General features: G+C 38.8%; 1 protein-coding gene across 1 annotated transcript in view; it reads left to right on the top strand.

Moving 5' to 3' along the window:
* The window catches only part of plxdc2.L (plexin domain containing 2 L homeolog), a 284,395-nt gene extending 269,091 nt beyond the window's left edge, over nucleotides 1–15,304 (top strand). The window contains exons 13-14 of the mRNA XM_018267284.2: nucleotides 12,101–12,261; nucleotides 14,246–15,304. Coding sequence (XP_018122773.1) covers nucleotides 12,101–12,261; nucleotides 14,246–14,362 — 278 coding nt within the window. The 3' untranslated portion in view covers nucleotides 14,363–15,304. The remainder of the gene's footprint in view (nucleotides 1–12,100; nucleotides 12,262–14,245) is intronic.
* The last annotated feature ends 288 nt before the right edge of the window (nucleotides 15,305–15,592 follow it).

The raw sequence follows: 15,592 nt of genomic DNA, 5'->3' as shown, positions 1-15,592 counted from the left end.
CCAGTAAAAGCTGCAGAAACTCTCAGAATTTTGTTGTGTAAGTGAACTTGATGAAAGCTGTTCATTTACAAGTGCTTGGGTTGTTAAGAAGGAACCCATCAAGGTGCAGTGGTTCTTGTTTTTTTCCCCATAGCCACATTGTTGCAAACTGGAAATCTCCAAGGAGCAAATTATGGACATTCTGGGGCAGATTTATCAAGGGTTGAATTTCGAAGTTGAAAATACTTCGAAATTCGACCATCGAATTGAATTACTTCGAATATCAAAGTCGAAGTTTTTTTTCATCGAATTTGGCCATTTGCGGTGGAAGTAAAATCGAACGATTCATCCATCGATCGAACGATTTTTCTTCGACTTAAAAAAACGTAGAAAACTGCTCAAGAAGGTCCCCATAGGCTAACATAGCACTTAGGCAGGTTTAATTTGGAGAAGTATTGAATTAGAAGTTTTTTTAAAGAGACAGTACTTCGATTATCGAATGGTCGAATATTCAAACTATTTTACTTCGAATCGAAGTCGTAGTAGCCTATTCGATGGTCGAAGTATCCAAAAAATGACTTCAAATTTAGAATTTTTTTACTTCGAAATTTCCCTCGAATTCAATTTGACCCTTGATAAATGTGCCCCTCTATGTAGGAAGGACTCCTTGTTACATGCAGCAGTGAATGAGCTCCTAATATTCCAACCTCAAGTGGAGAAGTCCAGGGGGCACATTTTCTAAAGGGAGAAGTGGCTAACACTAGTGACTTTTTGCCACCCACAGGGACATCGCCAATTCACTAACAGTCTCAGGCGCCAATTCGCTAGCGAACGGGACCATCGCTAGCGTTCATTCACACTCTATCGTCGGGCGACTTTCCGAGTTGGTGAAGGATCGTTACTCCACAAATTCACTAAAGTTCAGCTTTTATTGAACGTTACCTCTTTAGTCAGAGTTGACTTCGCCACCTCAGACCAGACGAAGTGCTTAAAAGAAGCCAGATCTTCCTCAATCTTCTGTCACTTACATCATATCCTGTGTGCCGAAAATGCATTAAAGTTCCAAAAACGCTGGCGACTTTTCCTTTTTTGAAGTGGAATTGCCTGCAAAAGTCCTGACTTTTGGGTAAACGGTATTCTCCATGCATTTCATAAATATGGAACATTAATTTTACAGTGGGCTCATGTGTAGGGCATTATATTAACTCTCTTGTCTTTATTAAGGTTCCCTGGACATTTGTAATAAAAAGTGGTAACTTAAGCATTTGAACCAACATTTATAATAAAGACGTCCATACAACTTTAAATTACCCGCCGTATGCAAATTGACCTAAGGACAAGATCACTAGCGAATTTTCAACTAGGCACAAACGAACACTAGTGCATTTTTGCTAGGAAATGCTCGCACTGCCGAAAGAGATTGCATTGCGACTCCTGATCCTCATATTTGTCAGTCTCCTGCAGTCATCTGTTAGCCATTACCTGGTCACCTCCCCTTCCCAGCGCGCCGGCGAAAAAACGCCGGCGCAGCTGCTGTAATTGAATGGGGACGCACGCGTCCCCATAATGCGGCTGGGCGGAATGCCACCCCTATTTTTTTGCCGCCCTAGGCCCGGGCCTATGCGGCCTTGCCGCAAATCCGGGCCTGGATGTAGCTATAAAGCCATAAAGGACAACCAAATAGTAAGATCATTGGAGATTGCCATCTTTGATGTTGAATCTTTATCCAAAATAGCACCATTTGCTTGGTGCATCATTATTTTATATAGACTAATAGTATTTTTGTGAAATTATCCTTGGTTTTTAAGCTGTTGGAATCCAATTCATTATAATCCACGGCTTGGCAGTTTGAGTTGTTCCAAATGAATACTAATAGGTTTCGGTGTAAAACTGATGTAATCTCTTCAAATGTGAACTGATTTGTTAAAATTAGATATTCTGACACAGCTGAATTTGCTTGAAGGTTTAGATCAAGAAACACTTGTAATTTAATAACCTGTCACAGCTTGCATATGTCAAGTTAGTGATACATTTTAGAGGAACACTAAAGGGGAATGATTTTTTCTTCACAAGCAAATCGCTTCATGAGTCATCAGTTCATTTACAGATAGTAAACTTTTGACTGCATAAGGTAAAATAACCCATTACTACCGATGGGCAAATTTATTCGACAAGCAAGAATTCACTAATGAAAAATTTGCCGCGACAAAAAAAATCTCGTGCATAAAAATTGTCGCACATCAAAACTATTTGGACGTCCATTGACTTTAATGCATTTGGACAAAATAGTAGCATGTAAAAAAATTATCGCTCGTTGAAATATTGTAAACAAATTTAGGCGCATTTCGGGTGTTAATACCCCTTGAGGCGGAGCTCGGAATGCTGCCCCCCCTCCCCCGTCTCGCTTACCTTCAGATCTCTGACGGGGGTCCGCTAGGGCCGCATTGCTAGCGCTGATACCGAAATTGCGCTCTCTCTGCTAGAAAAGCCGAATTTCCGGTTTAATAACCGGAAATTCAGCTCTTAAAGTTACCAGGAGTGGCTTTTTGACGCCCTTGGTAACTGCTGGGGAGCTGCTGCCTGAGGCAAGGTGCTCATCTCGCCTCATGGCAGAAATGCCCCTGTGTAAATTGTAAATAATTTTGATGCCCATTGACTTCAGTGCGTTTGCTAATTTTTCGCCGTTTTTTGATTAAATAAGTTCAGTTCAAAATTTCGATTTTTTTTTTGAGTTTTTTCCCTGAATCACTTGATTTTTTGCTGAAAAGCCAGAATATTTCGGATTTTTGCCCGAAAAAACCCGAAATGGACGGATTTAGACCAAGGATACGGTCCTGTTATACACAACCTCATCTGGTCTGAGATGGAGGATTTTCGTTTTCAGGCTTTTTGCAGCATCAGGCTTTAAAAAATCTAGAAAACTTCGAGTTTTTTTTTAAAAAAAAATTTGCGTTTTGCCCCAAAAAGCCAGAGTTTAGTAAATAACCCCTTACTGTCTATGGAACTTCAGCTTTTTCCATATGTAGGCAAAAATGCATGAGATTAATGTGGGCAGCACTGACAGGCAGATAAGGGCATTTTGACTACAACTGTTTTTAGCCTGATTAAAGAGGTGTTTCCTATTTGCGTTAGTCTACACCGTTATTCACTCAACATCATCTTAGTGGTGTGTATACTAGCATTGGAGATAAACATTACCATTGATGTTGACCATAGCAACCAATCAGCAATTAGATTTGCACAGTCATCACAAGATATAAAGCAAAAGCAAAGATCTGATTGGTTGCTATAGGAATCATCACTGGTGATGTGTATCTCCATTATAAGTAAACATGCCCCTTTGTACAGTTGATGTGTCATTAAAATCTGATCACTCTCTGTCATGTGCAAACTTCTTCTTAATGTGATTTTGTCTGATGTTTTTCATGGCAAATAGAAGTGAATAATACAAAAAATAATTTAGTAGCCACTAGATAAGTTATCTTTTCTTGATTGTGATGACTCCAGAGAAACATTTTACTTGCATTGCCAAGGTTCCCATTTGCTATAATTGTAAAGCAACTTGAAAATTCTCCAGGACACTTGAGAATTCTTAAATAAGTGCTAGAAAAATATCCATCCAAACAAAACAATCAAGTAAACCTGCAAGTTTCAGCTCCCAAACTTTCTGCCAAAATAACAAAAGAACACTGGCAAGAAGACATGAGAACAGATATAACTAGAAGCAAAATCAATCTGCTGTTGTTTTTTTAAATTTACGAACAAAAAGACTTTTATCTTAATCTTTGATAAATTGAGAATTTAGACTCCATACTCTCTAGATTTGTTTGATGTAAACCCCTTAAATGGGTTGGTTCAACTTTAAATTAACTTTTAGTGTGTTATAGAATAGGGATGCACCGAATCCAGGATTCGACCTTTTTCAGCAGGATTCGGCCAAATCCTTTTCCCCGCGCGAACCAAATCCGAATCGAAGGAGGGAAATTGCGTGACTTTTTGTCACAAAACAAGAAAGTAAAAAATGTTTTCCCTTTCCCACCCCTAATTTGCATATACAAATTAGGGTTCGGATTCAGTTCGGTATTCGGCCAAATCTTTCACGAAGGATTCGGGGGTTCGGCCGAATCCAAAATATCGGATTCGGTGCATCCCTATTATAGAATGACCCATTCTAAGCAACTTTTCAATTGGTCTTCATTATTTATTTTTTTTATAGATTTTTGTAATAATTTGCTTTCTTCTTCTGACTCTTACCAGCTTTCAAATGGGGTGTCCCTGACCCCATCTAACCACAAATTCTCTGCAAAGCTACATATTTATGTTTATTGACACTTTTTATTACCTTTGTATTCAGGCCTTCCCTATTATAGAATGACCCATTCTAAGCAACTTTTCAATTGGTCTTCATTATTTATTTTTTATAGATTTTTGTAATTATTTGCTTTCTTCTTCTGACTCTTACCAGCTTTCAAATGGGGGGTCACTGACCCCATCTAACCACAAATTCTCTGCAAAGCTACATATTTATGTTTATTGCCACTTTTTATTACCTTTCTATTCAGGCCTTCTCCTATTCCAGGGGTGTCCAAACTTTTTTCTCCAAGGGCCATATGCGGTAAAATATACAAACAGCCGGGCCACTCACTGTGGCCACGCCCATTTTGTGGCCACACTCCCTGATTAACATGTTCATTTTACGAATTGTAAATAAGTAACACACACACACACACACAGTGAAACACATACACACACACAGTGACACACATACAGACAGATACACACACACACAGTGACACACACATACAGACAGTGAGACACACACACACAGTGACACATACATACAGTGACACACACATACAGACAGTGAGACACACACACACACACAGTGACACACATACATACAGTGACACACATACAGACAGTTACACAAACACACACAGTGACACACACACACACAGTGACACACATACAGACAGATACACACACACAGTGAGACACACACACAGTAAATCACACACTAGATCTGTAACTGACTCCCTTGCCCGGCTGCAGCCTCACTAAATCCACCCCTCCCCCAAGCCAAGCACCGAGCAGTTACTTACAGTTCATCAGATGCACGAAATCCAGGCCATGCTTTCAGTTGTTTACTGCCCCCCTCCCTCCCCGCACTACACTAAACTCCAGTCACGGGGAGGGGAGGGCGGAGTTTAGGACAAGCTTCCTCGAGTCTACAGTGAAGCACTGTAGGTTCCGCCCCCCAATGACACGTGGTAGGAAACTTTTTTTCTTCTAGATGCTGAGAGGGGGGAGGGATTTTTGCACGCTGCGGGCCAATATAAAATGGATATCGGGCCGCATTTGGCCCGCGGGCCGTAGTTTGGACACCCCTGTCCTATTCATATTCCAGTCTCTTGTTTAAATCCATGTATGGTAAGGTAACTTTGACCCTGGCAACCAGATTGCTGAAACTGCAGTCTGGAGAGCTGCTGAATAAAAAGCTAAATAACTTAAAATAAGAATAAGAAATTAACCCCCATTGCAAATTGTCTCGGCATATCGCTCTCTCCATCTTACTAAATATTAACTCAGAGGTGAACAGCCCCTTTAACTTTTTGGCCATGCCCACTAGAAAGGCTGTGCTAATTAAAAGATACTATCATGGTTTTTATGGTGTCATTTTTATTTCTAAATTACACTGTTTACATTACAAAATAATTCACTCTACCATATAAAATTTTATTACTGAACCAAAAAAATTTACTTCTTTAGTTGAAATATTGGTATGTAGGCGCATCTCAGGTCATATTGCCTGGTCATGTGCTTTCAGAAAAAGCCGGCACTTTGGGATGGAATTGCTTTCTGGCAGGCTCTTGTTTCTCCAACTCAATGTAACTGAAGGAGTCTCAGTAGGACTTGGATTTTTACTATTGATTGCTGCTGATATCTACCAGAAAGCTGTTTTCTTGTGTCAGGGAGCTGTTATCTAGTTACCTTCCCATAGTTCTGCTGAAAAGCTACTGATGAGGAAAGGGAAGGGGGAAACGTCACTCCCAACTTGCAGTACAGCAGTAAAGAGTGACTGAAGTTTATCAGAGCACAAGTCACATGACTGAGGGCTCCTTGGAAACTGGCATGTCTAAATCTATTTTCTCTTTTGAAAAACTGATTTAAGTATAGAATTTTGCTGGAGCTGCACTAACATTAGCAGAACGTTACTAATGTTTTGAAAAAAACATATTTTCCTGTGACAGAATCCCTTTAAAGAAGTAATTTGGTGTAGGGAGGGAGGTTCTACTTTGTGGCCTTGTTGGTTGATAAAGTCCCTATGAAATGTGGCAAGGCTTCTTTTTCCATCCTGACAGGTTTATTTTATCACCTCTTCAAAAACAGATTGAAAAACATTTCTCCTGAGAACTGGAACCTGAGTTGAAAAAATAGAACGCACATCTATGGAAACCATTTGTTTCTTATTGTTGTTTTCATTAAGTTGTCCTCTGTCTATAAATTATATTCCGGTGCGTACGTTTTCATTACAATTCGTTTGCACCAGTGTTCATTTTCAAGATGAAGTTCTAAGCCTTGGTCCCGAAGAGCAGTGCTGCCAGTCCAAAATAACAAATCTCCTCTTGCAGGACCCAAATAACATATCACTATGAATTAGTGTGATTTTCTTTTCCATGGTCAGTTCTGCAATATATCTCCCATAGTGACTTAGCTCTCTGCATCTTACCTCAACTGTTCTAATATCTCTTGCAGGCGGATTGTGCTTATTTTCTCTTTAGCATCTTCTTTCACAAGATTCAGACCATTTTTCAAACCATACCTTAAGTTTTTTACAAGTCATTTAAAGGGCATGTAAAGTCTAAAATAGACTTAAGGCTAGAAACGCTGTATTTTGTATACTAAATATAAACATGAACATACTGTACCACAAGCCTAATCAAACAAATGATTTATGCTTTCAAAGTTGCCTACAGGGGGTCACCATCTTGTAACTATGTTAAACATCTTTGCAAGACTAAGACTGTGCACATGCTCAGTGTGGTCTTCGCTGCTTAGGGATCGTCATAAACAAAGCTGCTTGAGTTCTGCATGGCTGGGAAGTAAGGCGGGGGCTCCCCCTGCTGTTCATAAGTATGATTGTTTCCCTGCTCAGCAGTTAGGGACCGTCTGACAATTCCTATCCACAGCAGTAAATGAAGGGAGAATTTCACTGCATACAGTCAGGTTTCTTATAAAAACGGTACATATTTTTTAATTAAAGTATATTGGAGATAGGTTTCTGTTTCATTAAAGAAAGTAAAAATGGGATTTTATTTCTTTGCCTTTACATTCCTTTAAATATCAATTAAACCCAGTTAGGATTGTTTTGCCTCTGATAACAATTAATTATATCTTAGTTGGGATCAAGTACAAGGTACTTTTTTATTATTACAGAGAAAAAGAAAATCATTTTAAAACATTTTAATTATTTGGTTAAATTTGAGTCTATGGGAGATGACCTTCCCCTAATTCGGAGCTTTCTGGATAAAGGGATTCTGATTCTCATATCTGTATTTGTATGTTCTCCCAATGTCTGCATGGGTTTCCCTATGAGTGCTCCTGTTCTCCTCCCACCCATCAGAAACATACAGACAGGTTCATTGGCTCCTGATAAAATGGACAATAGTATGATAGAGACTTTAGGGTAGACACACAGTCAGATTTGGGGAGATTAGTAGGGATGTAGCGAACTGTTCGCCGGCGAACTAGTTCGCGCGAACTTCGACTGTTCGCGTCCGCCGCAAGTTCGCGAACGTCGCGCGACGTTCGCCAATAGGCGTTCGCGTCAAAATCGTTCGACCATTCGACCATTCGGTCGCTAAAATCGAACGATTAAAATCCTTCGATCGTTCGAATCGAACGATTTTCGGATGTTCGAAGTTCGCGAACAGTTCGCGAACTGTTCGCATTTTTTGCCGGTGTTCGCGAACGGCGTTCGCGAACACATACTCGGCGGTTCGCTACATCCCTAGAGATTAGTCGTCGGCAACAAATCTCCTCTACTTCAGGAAGACTAATCTCCTCAAACAGCCTTCCCGCCAGCTTGAATGAAAATTGCGAGCGGGATGGCACTCGGGGTGCTTCATTTTCCGAAATCGGTGACTTTAGAAAATGAATTGCTCCTCCTGCTGGCGATTTTCATTCTAGCCAGCGGGAAGGCAGTTCGGGGAGATTAGTTGCCCGAAGAAGAGGAGATTTGTCGCCGGGCGACTAATCTCCCCGAATCTGACCCTGTGCCTCTGCCCTTAGACTGTAAGCTCCACTGGGGTAGGGACCAATGTGAAGGATGTGTAATCTCTGTAAAGGACTGTAGAGGGCATAAGAGAAAGCACCTGGGATTATGGTACAGTATAAATAAAGAAACAGGCGGCCTATGACTCTCGCCAGAAATTTATATGGTCCCCAGAATGTTCAAGCTATCTAGTGATATCTTTGGATGACATAAGTATTTTGTTATAATGTGACAACCAAATGCCCAGTGAATAACTGGGCCATTATAAGGGAATAGTTGGACAGCACTATTAGAAATTATAAGGATGCCAAATTAGAGCTTCGTTCTCTAAATTTACTTGTCTGGTTCTAACAGACTATCAAGTGTGTTCTCAAGCAGATAATGAGACTGTCAGGAGCTTTACTGCACCTCTTGGCAATCTTTGTGTGACCGTATCTGACAATCCCAACACTTGTAGTGGCAGTGTTTAAATACAATAGATCTTTGTGGGTTATATTAATTGAAAAAAGCAAAATTTTTTGCATGTACACATATGGCACCTGTTATCCAGAAACACGTTATCCAAAAAGCTCCGAATACAGGAAGGCCATCTCCCATAGACTCAATTTTAATCAAATAATTCACATTTTCAAAAATTATTTCCTTTTCTCTGTAATAATAAAACAGTAGCTTGTACTTGATCCCAACTAAGATATAATTAATCCTTATTGGAAGCAAACCCAGCCTATTGGGGTTATTGGGAGGCACATTTATCAAAGATTAAATTTTGAATTCATTTGAGTTTTTAAAAACTCCACTAAACTCGAAATTCAACCAATCAAGATTTATTTAAAAAAATCTAATTTTTACAACTCGGATGAATTAGATCAACCCGAAAACTCAAATCTAATTTTCTCTGTAAAAAACTCGAATGTCAGGAAGTTGTCCAAATTGATCCCTGGACCTCTGCTCATTGACTTAAACAGCAATTCTGCAGGTTTTAGATGGCGAATAGTCAAATTTGAGTTCTTAAAGGGCCAGTGTATGATAAATCTTGAAAATCAAATTCAAATTTAAAAAAAAAAACTCCATAGTTGAATTTGACAGTTTTGAGCATTTAAAATTAGAAAATTAAAATGTTTAATTTGACCCTTGATAAAGTAAATCTGCCCCTTAATTTTTACATGATTTTCTAGTAGACTTAAGGTATGAAGATCCAAATTACAGAAAGATTCATTACCCGTAAAACCTCAGGTCCCGAGCATCCTGGATAACAGGTCTCATACCTGTATTTCTCATTATAAAGTGGAAGTTACTATTTGCAGGACAAATAGAGAGAAGAGTAGTAGAGGCAGTGGCGTACCTAGATATTACTGGGCCCCACAGCAAATTATTTTTCAGGCCCCCAAAATGTTTAGAGGTTGACTTGTTTCTCCAATATTTATTGAAATTGTATATGAATTAGGGCCTTATGGGGCCCCTATACCTCCTGGGCCCCCCTGCAGCCGCAGGGTCTGCTTCCTCTATAGTTACGCCCCTGAGTAGAGGCAAATACTTGTGTTGTTGATAAATTTGCAGCGGTCTGTACATGTGACTGTGTAAGGTAATAAAGTGGCCATTACCATGCGTTTTGTCTTGCAGAACAGAAAACTACTTGTGGCAATGATCAATTTCAACTTGCCAGGAGAGCATTGCATTAAGAATCTTAAAACTGTCTGCAGGGCAACTATGTTGATTTATTATAAGAGCAAAATCAAATTCATTATGTGTTTAATTAGGAAACCTACTGGGTCCAAATTACCTCTAGAAATCCTGATATTCTGTTTACAAAATTGGAGGTAATAAAGCATCTGGAATGTGCACTCGTGCAGACGTTGCATTTCACTCAGCCTTCAGAGATAAACACCATAAAGATATGTGGTGTTTAGACGGACTGTACAGCTGATATTACATTTCATCTTTTATTACAGAACTAGCACATTCAACATGATTCAGTATAAACAACAATCTTGAAAAAAAATGTTTGTTTGTAATTTTTAACCAAATTCAACTCCCTATGTGTTTTTTGTTTATTGTGATTACCATTCCTACTTCTTTCAGTTCTCATTATATTTGTAAGACTATAAATCATACAAATGTGTCCATGTCACTGCTCCACATGTCACCAGTTCCCCAGTTTCATTAGTGAACAGTTTTATCAATCAATTTTTTTTCCACCTACTAAGAGCATTCTTACTTTATTTTGTTGACTATGGTTATAATGTTATTTGTGGATATTGATCTATTCTGAACATACAAAGGGTCATTAGCAAATGCAGATGCAAATGTGGTTGCACTAAAATGGATGCAAATGTGTTTTTCAAAGCCATTTATTAAAGTTTTTTCCCAGTCAGAGGCGTAACTAGAGGGGGGCGGGCCCTGGCGCGGGACGTGCAGCCGGGCCCCGCCCCCCTCCGTACAGCCGGAAACGGCCGCAGAACTGAGTGGTGCGCGAGCTGCCGGGGGGACCCTGAGGGGGTGCGGGCCCTGGCTCCCCCAGTAGTTCCGCCACTGTTCCCAGTCTCACACCAGCCCAGTCTGTTGAGATGAGCTGCAGAAATTATAGAGTTTAATGGGAGAAAAAATTACACGTGCCAAAATTTAATGACACCCATAGACTTTAATGTGTTTCCACAAATTTTTTTCCGGCAGCAAATTTCCGGTGAAAGTAGACAAATTCGCCCAACTCTCTGCCTTGCACTTCCAAATATTTGTGCTCTGCGCCACTCAGTCCTTGTTAGCCTTCTTTCCAATTCAAGCTTTGCTCTGCAAAGGGAAACCTTGAGCTACCGTCACCTCCTGACTAGGCAGTAGCTCCAGGGTCTCCTTTGCACCCAGAGTCAATACTTGCAGCACACTTGCACATAAAGAATCAGTGGCAGACATCACTCACTTTTGCATCTGATTTTCGACCAAATGCGCACATAGTTGTGTAATATTGCAGGCGAGCACAATTGTGCCAGTTGCTGTGCATCACCCCCTTGCAACTGCAATGATGCTATAATTCTGGGGAAAATGCTGCATTGTGGGGAAAAAACAACATGATTTTACAAACACAATTGCATTTTGCTCCGTGCTAGGGACGAGCAAAATATTTCACCACGTTTCGCAATGATAAAACACCCATAGACTCTAATAAAAAAGTAAAAAAATCGTATAGTAAAAGAAAATGTTAAGCTTTTTGAAAATTGTAGAAAAACCACCCATTGACATCAATACGTTTGGCAAATTGTTTGCCATTTTGCAAATTTTCAGTGAAGAGAAATGGGTCAGATTCACTCATCACTACTCACTGTACTTCTGCCCTATTATCTTTACAGTATAATCCACAAGTCTTTTTTTCTGTAACTTCTTCCTAAAGGGTGTAGATTACAGGAGCGTGCACTATGGGATCACACTATTCTGAAAAACGAATGGCAGTCAACCATTATAGAGGCTTAAAAGTAAAATCTATTTTCTGAACCATTAGTGTTTAAAATATATAGGGATGCACTGAATGCAGGATTAAGTTGAGATCCCGCCTATTTCAGCAGCATTCCAATTCAGCCAAATCCAAGTGCCTGGCCAAACCAAATCCGAATCCAAATATTACGTGACTTTTTGTCACACAAACAAAGAATTCAAACATTGTATACCTGAGCGATGCACACACAGTTTCTTTTCCCTCTTTTTTCCCCTAACTTTCATATGCAAATTAGGGTTCGGTTTCAGTTCGTTATTCCCAAAGGATTCTGGATTCGGCAGAATACTAAAATAGTACATTCAGTGCATCCCTAAAAATATATGTACAAATATAACATTGTTCCCTTACATCTACTGTTTTTTTAGCATCTACAGATAACAGTGCTGCTGAGATCAAAAAAGGAACCCTACACCCGGGACTAATCATAGGAATACTGATATTGGTTCTGCTTATAATTACCGCCATTCTTGTGGCAGTCTACATGTACCATCATCCAACATCATCGGCTAGTCTCTTTTTAATTGAGGTGAGTGCATCTGCTTCTACTGAGTATTGGGTGTATTGTGTAAAGAAAGATGGTGCCTGTGTTTGCCAATGAGTAGCTGAAGATGTCAGGAGTTGTATATTACAAGGGCAGAATTAATGGTTTTAAAAGCTCTTAATGAAACTAATTACCGCAATAAATCATGTTTGTGATAAATAACTAAAAGTCTCTATAAAAGCCATTTTTGGTGGAAATATCAGGGGCGCTCTAACAATGAGGCGAGTTGAGACACTCGCCTTACTTTGCTCCCCAATTCTTTTTGGTGTGGCTCATTTGATCATGATCATGCTTTGATCATGGCCGCATGTAACAGTGATGGCCATAGCTTCAGCATATCTGCAGATAACAAGAGTTCTTTTTTTAATAAACACACATCATTCCAAAATAATATTCTACATTCATCTGTAAAGAGCAAAACTCTTGCTATTAGTTTGCAAGAAATAAAATCGTTTTTTTTCTCTGAGCATCAAAAAGAATGAGAAAAGCGTAAAGAACACCTTTAGGACAAAATCAGCCACTTTTCTGAAATAAACAATCTAGATTATAATTAGCAATCACATATTTGCTATTCCTGACAACTCTATGGTTTGACATTTACTTTGAAATTGATTCATCTTTATATATAAATGCGTTTAAGAAAAAAAAGGCAAGCCTATAAGTGTAGACCAGTGGCATAAGACTGATTGCAAAAATCACTTTATAAATGTAGCGTATTCTTATATACCATTTTGCATAAGATATGCTAAGTACATTTTTATATTAGCTGCAGAAGTAATGCCAGGTAACAAGGATTAGAAGAAGGAAAGAAGAATCAATGTGAAGAGTCACCTGGCTGTTTGGGAGATGATAAAGATGTTATGTCCCATCCTATGTACCCACACATTGTGTAGATGGTGAATGATCAGTGACTTTATAGGTGGAACCTTCCTCCTTAATCATAAATTCACTTTTCACAACTACCTGCTTTCCACAGTGGTGAATTTGTTGCATTCTTACTCTTGAATTCCTGCCAAGCACCTCTATATAAAATCATTGGGCCATGGCCAATTCACTTTTGGGCCTATTTTTTTTAGTCCATTTTCATACAGGCATCTTTATGTTTCCTCCTGCCTTCTCCGACAAAAAACAATATACCCGCTTGAACCTTTTATAAAATGTTATATCCTATAAGAACCTAAAAAAAACCTATTGAACAACAAAACCTCAGCATTTTCTTGAACAAGGTATAAAAAAAACTTGAACAATACTTTAGTATTTTTATTGAACACGGTATTATAATATTGTCAATATTTTCTTTTTCCCTGGATAGCTTTCGTGTTGCTTTGACATTATTACATGTTTCATTCATGAACCTAAAATCTGCTCTTTGTTCTTCTCTAAAGTGTATTTTACTTGACTTTAATATAGATAGTGGAATATCTGTCAATTCCCAGCATGTATCCTGATCGAGTGCAGAATTCTGATCAGTTCTTAACTGAAGGCTGAAGCCACCATTTGTTGGTCTTTATCACTGACCATTTCAATAAAATTAATATTATATGTAGTTTTTATTTGATAAACCTCATGGGTCACCACGCATTGCTGAATAAATAACCATATTTATGAGGATGTGTATTCAGTTTCAACAAATGTGTACCTTTGTGTACAAATCTGTGATAAAAGTAATCAGCCAGTTGAAAATGCTATGGGAAAATACAATCAAAGATTTTAGAGCCTTTTTATCCAGAACAACTTTTGCCGGGAACTTTATTTTTCCCATTGACTTCCCATTGACTTCCAATTAAATTTCCATCAACAGATTACACAAGGTCTAAAGGGGTGTTAAATAATGGAGTTAAATACAGTTGGGTGACATAAAATAAAATACAACATTCGCCTTTTATTTCAAAATCCATAGATTTTAATCAACCATAAAAATAGCCCTTACTTTGACTCCTAAATAAATGTTTCCTCTTTTTCACTGTAGCGCCGTCCAAGCAGGTGGCCAGCCATGAAGTTCAGAAGAGGTTCAGGACATCCTGCCTATGCTGAAGTGGAGCCCATTGGAGAAAAAGAAGGTTTCATTGTCTCTGAGCAATGTTAAAAATTTTTTGAACAAACCACCAGTACTGGTTTCTGGTGTGACATTTAATTTTTTGATATATTTTCCAAGGAAAGCTGTGAGCTACCAATGCTGAAGCAGAAAATGATTTCTGGCAAGAGCTTAAAAAGATGAAAGAGCCTTTTCCTCTCTCATATTCAATCGCCTCTCACAGTGGTTTTCCCTTGTGGAATCTTACCGAAAATGCCAAGAATCACCATTGGATAAGAGTAGAAAAATATACAGGGACTCTTCTACTGGCTTCAGGAGAGAAATGAGAAAAATAACTTTGAGTGTTTTTATTATACAGGGCATCTCCATACTGTTATTGAGGTCTTTCATGGGATTACACATGGACAATACATGTGCGAAAAACAAACCAATATATCAAACATAGAGGTGAAGGAAAATCTTATATAGCGTAAGCAAGTAGGAGAACCTTAAATATACAATGGTATGATATTGCATCAAGTACAACAAAGAACATATGTTGCTGTCACTGCCAACATTGGTGTGTTAATAACATGCTTATATTTTCAGATACATTAGTAATGTGCACCATTAATGGGCAAGCCCAAAAAAGATTTATATTAGAAATGATGTATCTAATTCATAGGACCAGCCTAGGATGATCGTTCCAAAAGTGATGACTGATGCCAACAAGTTGTACCCCAGAAGTTGATATTTGTAAGTATTTTTTGTGTAACACCCCAGTGGTGACATCACAGGACATGAAAGGAGTGGTCTCATCAGTATTGGAGAATGCTCAGCAAACGACAACCAGCAGTGGAGAGCAGACTGAGCATGTGCACTATGGATAACACATTTGGAGCTGTTCATCATCAATGTCATTGGGCAATACAGTTAGCCCTGTGCACGGTACAACTGCTTCAATGGTTTTACCAAATTATGATGTGTTACGGTTGATTCAGAGTCCTATTTATCTGGAAAATGTCACCATTATCAGTGCCATTTGTTTGATAATTCCAACGTTTCCCTTAATATTTAGCTGAAAATATGTCAACATCAATTTCTTTCCTTTAGTTGCTATTTTTCTGACGTTTAAATTTTAGAATCCATTGCAATACTGAATAAAAACAAGCAACCCGTGGCTACACTACAGGAACCTTACCATGCACTTTTATTACTGTCACATTCGTTGGGGTCGTGGAGAAACTTCTACTTTTGCACACCAAGATGACTGAATTTTCTCATTCCTTTGGTTTTTATGAG

The sequence above is a fragment of the Xenopus laevis genome, chromosome 6L (genome assembly GCF_017654675.1).
Source record: "Xenopus laevis strain J_2021 chromosome 6L, Xenopus_laevis_v10.1, whole genome shotgun sequence".
In the NCBI taxonomy this organism is placed as follows: Eukaryota; Metazoa; Chordata; class Amphibia; order Anura; family Pipidae; genus Xenopus; species Xenopus laevis.
This window is presented reverse-complemented; position numbering and strand designations above follow the sequence as displayed.